The 3,470-nt window shown below is 40.1% G+C and overlaps 1 protein-coding gene across 2 annotated transcripts in view; it reads left to right on the top strand.

Annotated features, from left to right (window-relative positions):
* The window catches only part of LOC119580151 (protein atonal homolog 1-like), an 18,429-nt gene extending 15,279 nt beyond the window's left edge, over positions 1-3,150 (top strand). For both annotated transcript variants that reach the window (XM_037928113.1, XM_037928114.1), the window contains exon 3: positions 1,857-3,150. In XM_037928113.1, the coding sequence (XP_037784041.1) occupies positions 1,857-2,671 (815 nt within the window). In that variant the 3' untranslated portion in view covers positions 2,672-3,150. The remainder of the gene's footprint in view (positions 1-1,856) is intronic.
* Positions 3,151-3,470: the final 320 nt, after the last annotated feature.

Here is a 3,470-nt window from a genome sequence, read left to right as displayed (position 1 = left end):
ATAGTAAGCATTGAGGAGGGGGCAGTAGTAGTGTTCAAAGTCGTGGTCAAAGGAGAGGTGATAGTTAGCACTGAGGAGGGGGTAGTAGTAGTGGTCAAAGGAGAGCCTGTGGTCAGGGAACTGGAGGAACTAAAATTACTGTGGCATGCTGATAAAGGGGCAGGCTTCATTGACCCTAATTCGGATACATTACTGGCCATGCTAAAGAGCATGTTTGGGTGAAAAATGGTCCACCCCTCAGGGTCCCCATGAGGGATTAGGCTAACTAAACTAAAAAGAGGAATGCCGTGCCGTCCATGACTGGCACATAGTCAGCTATTCATTCTTTCAACACGGCTCCCTAACAAGTAGACAGTTGAAGGGGCTGGAGAAGAGAAGGAAAAGGAGAGGGAAGAAGAGAAAACTGTGCAAAATTAGTTTATGGGACATTCCTTTCCAGTTTCGCCCAGAAATAGTCTGTTCCTCATCGTGATACTGGTAATCCATTACCATGGTTTAATGCAGGAATGTCGAGCTTTGCTGCTGTATCACCCTCCTTGTTCATTTCTTCATTAACAGTAAATGGTTTATAAATTCTCTATTATGATTATTATTATAACTGTATATTTATTTACGTGTGATTATTATTATCACTATATGTTTATTTATTTATTATTTATCAGTTAACTCCAAAGACCTGATATATTTATAAAATGCCTCGTTAACCCCACATGGGGTTAATTACCCCAGTCTGAGTACCACTGTTATAGAGAAAGAAAAAAAACATGATTATGATACATCGAAGGCGGTCATAATTACTGTACTTGTTTTTGGTTTGGCCTGGCAGTAGTAGTAAGGCAGTATCCTTTTCGTTACTGTTTAGTTTCATGATTATTATTGTTATCAGCGTATGTGTTATCTTGGTCACTGCTGCCCAGTCTTTATCATTGTAATTTATTTTAACTGCTTCTTTGCTATAGGCTTTTTTTTTGTAGCATGCCCAAAACAGCTAACACTTTCATCCACATTGATATATGTTTGTCTTTGCATGCACATTATTGGAACCTATTGAAACACCTCTTCGATTTGCATCAGTTTGTACACCTCTACCTTGATACAATGCGATACACTCCGGCCACCCAATCAGACTGCGATATTCTTTCAGGTATATTTCATGTAGTCTCAGATAGAGATTTTTAGCTTCATTAAATACGATCACATCATAAGTTTCCTGATTTTTTATTGTAAAGGTGTATAATATGTGTTTTTTCGCAGTATATCAAATACATATTCACTTGATGTGGGTAAAATTTTAAGTCAATCGTGACTGTCGCTGGAACGACATGGTAAGAATCATCATCATCATCATCATCATCATTATTAACATCATCACAACATAAGCAACAATAATAACGAAGTAAATAGGTGAAGAGAGGGAGGGGAGGGATCGAAGATGAAAGAAGTTGTAAATTAATAGTAGGGGCGCCACCCTTACATGCCCTTTTCTTGGCTTTTAACATGCTGGGATCGAGGTTGAGAGGTAAAAGGCAGGTGTGTGTGAATACGTTAAATGAACTCAAACAATACTAAGAGATAAGAACGATCTTTGTGATTTTAGTATTATACTTTTATATTTTGTCTTTATTTGTTGCTGGCAGAAACAGGTGAACAAGAACTTTTTATTTTATCTTATTTATTTACTGGAAGAAGAACGAGTGAGAAGAATGATAGTTATGTGATTTTATATTTATGATTTTGTATTTTATTTTTATTTTTGCGGTTGAAAACAAGTGAACTAGAGTTTTTTTAATTATTTCTACTTTTTACTTTATTTTATTTATTATCTTTTTTTTTCAAATTAAAGTTGTTTGTTTCAGCTTCCACGTGCGACGGCAACGAAGCGAGCGAGGGCGGTGTGGTTCTCGAGGTGGGCCTTGGAGAGGTGACCGAAGAGCGAGGCGTCGTGGGTCATCACCGCAACATCAGGAAAGTCTTCACCAACACGCGGGAGCGCTGGCGGCAGCAGAACGTGAGCGGAGCCTTCGCCGAGCTGCGCCGCCTCGTGCCCACGCATCCGCCCGACAAGAAGCTCTCGAAGAACGAGATCCTCAGACTCGCTATAAAATACATCAATCTCCTCAATTCTGTCCTCGAATGGCAGCGACGGCAGGATGACTCGTTTTATCCCACTCACGACCAAGACAATTGTAACAACAACAACAGTAGTAGCAACAACAATAACAGGCGAAACGGGACTGTGCTGAGCAGCGGGAACGGCCAGCGCGGGTCTCCCCTCTCCCCGCGCGAGACCTGCATCAGCATCGACACTTCCCTTCGCTTCCGCCACCACCTTCATCGGTCTTCCTCCCCGCAGTCGCCGGAGTCGCCGCCACCGACGTCATCCACCTCCTCATCCTCATCCTCTCCTTCCCCTTTATCTTACTCCTCCCCCTCTGTGGCGCTCCCCCGCCCCTCGCCCATCCCCATCACGCATTACTCCATCCCTTCGTCTACCGCCACACTCACTTCCCCGGCCACATCCCCGCGGCCGCACGCCTCTTCCACGACTTCGAGGGTCATCTCTCCGCCTCCCGAAGAAGGGTCGCAGAGCACGGCGGCGCGGTTTCACCCGTACGTGCTGGCGGTGCGGGTGCGTCCGGGCCTCACGCTCCTGCACCCTCAGGCCAAGTGAAGCAAGGAGGAATCTCCGCTTTTACCGAATGTTATTACTCTACGTATCTGAAACTGCCAGTATATATCATCATTTACGTTCATATGTAAATATATTGATGCCCATAAAAACAGTCAATTAAAAAAAAGATAATAAAAAAATAACGATATTCCATAGAGTAGCATTATGACTGCAGAGTAAACGTAATACCAAGTTTTAGCTCTGGTTGTGATGACGAAAAAAAAAAAATCATCACAGCTGTTCACATACTGTATAACCAATGAGTTGTGAAGTTTCTTGTGATAACCGGAATATTATTATTGTTAATTGTAACCTCCTTATCTACTCTCGATATGAGTGATATGTGTACATCGATACTTCTTTCCACGTGAGTAGTTTATGCATGTAAACGGAGGTGGATGGATGTTGTAGGTGAATGTTCTGTCTTAATAATTATTGTGGTCAGTCGTCTGTGTTATAAACCTGTATACCAAAGTTTAGTTCTTTTTCATTCCATTACACTTGCATCAAGTTTTATAATGTGAATAAGATTAATAAAATATTAACAAAGGCATTAACAATATCAATTATGGTAGTAGCTGATAATAATAATAGTGATTTTAATAACAATGATATTAAAACAAATAATAACCATCAAAATAATGATAATAATTTCAGTGAAAATAATATAACTAAGGTAATGATAATATAATAATAGTGATAATAAATATAATAATAACAATAATAATAATAATAGTAATAATAGTTACTCATCATCAAAATAATAATTGTTAAAATATTCAAAACTAGTGAAATCAGA

This window comes from Penaeus monodon, chromosome 13, assembly GCF_015228065.2.
Source record: "Penaeus monodon isolate SGIC_2016 chromosome 13, NSTDA_Pmon_1, whole genome shotgun sequence".
Taxonomy (NCBI): Eukaryota; Metazoa; Arthropoda; class Malacostraca; order Decapoda; family Penaeidae; genus Penaeus; species Penaeus monodon.
This window is presented reverse-complemented; position numbering and strand designations above follow the sequence as displayed.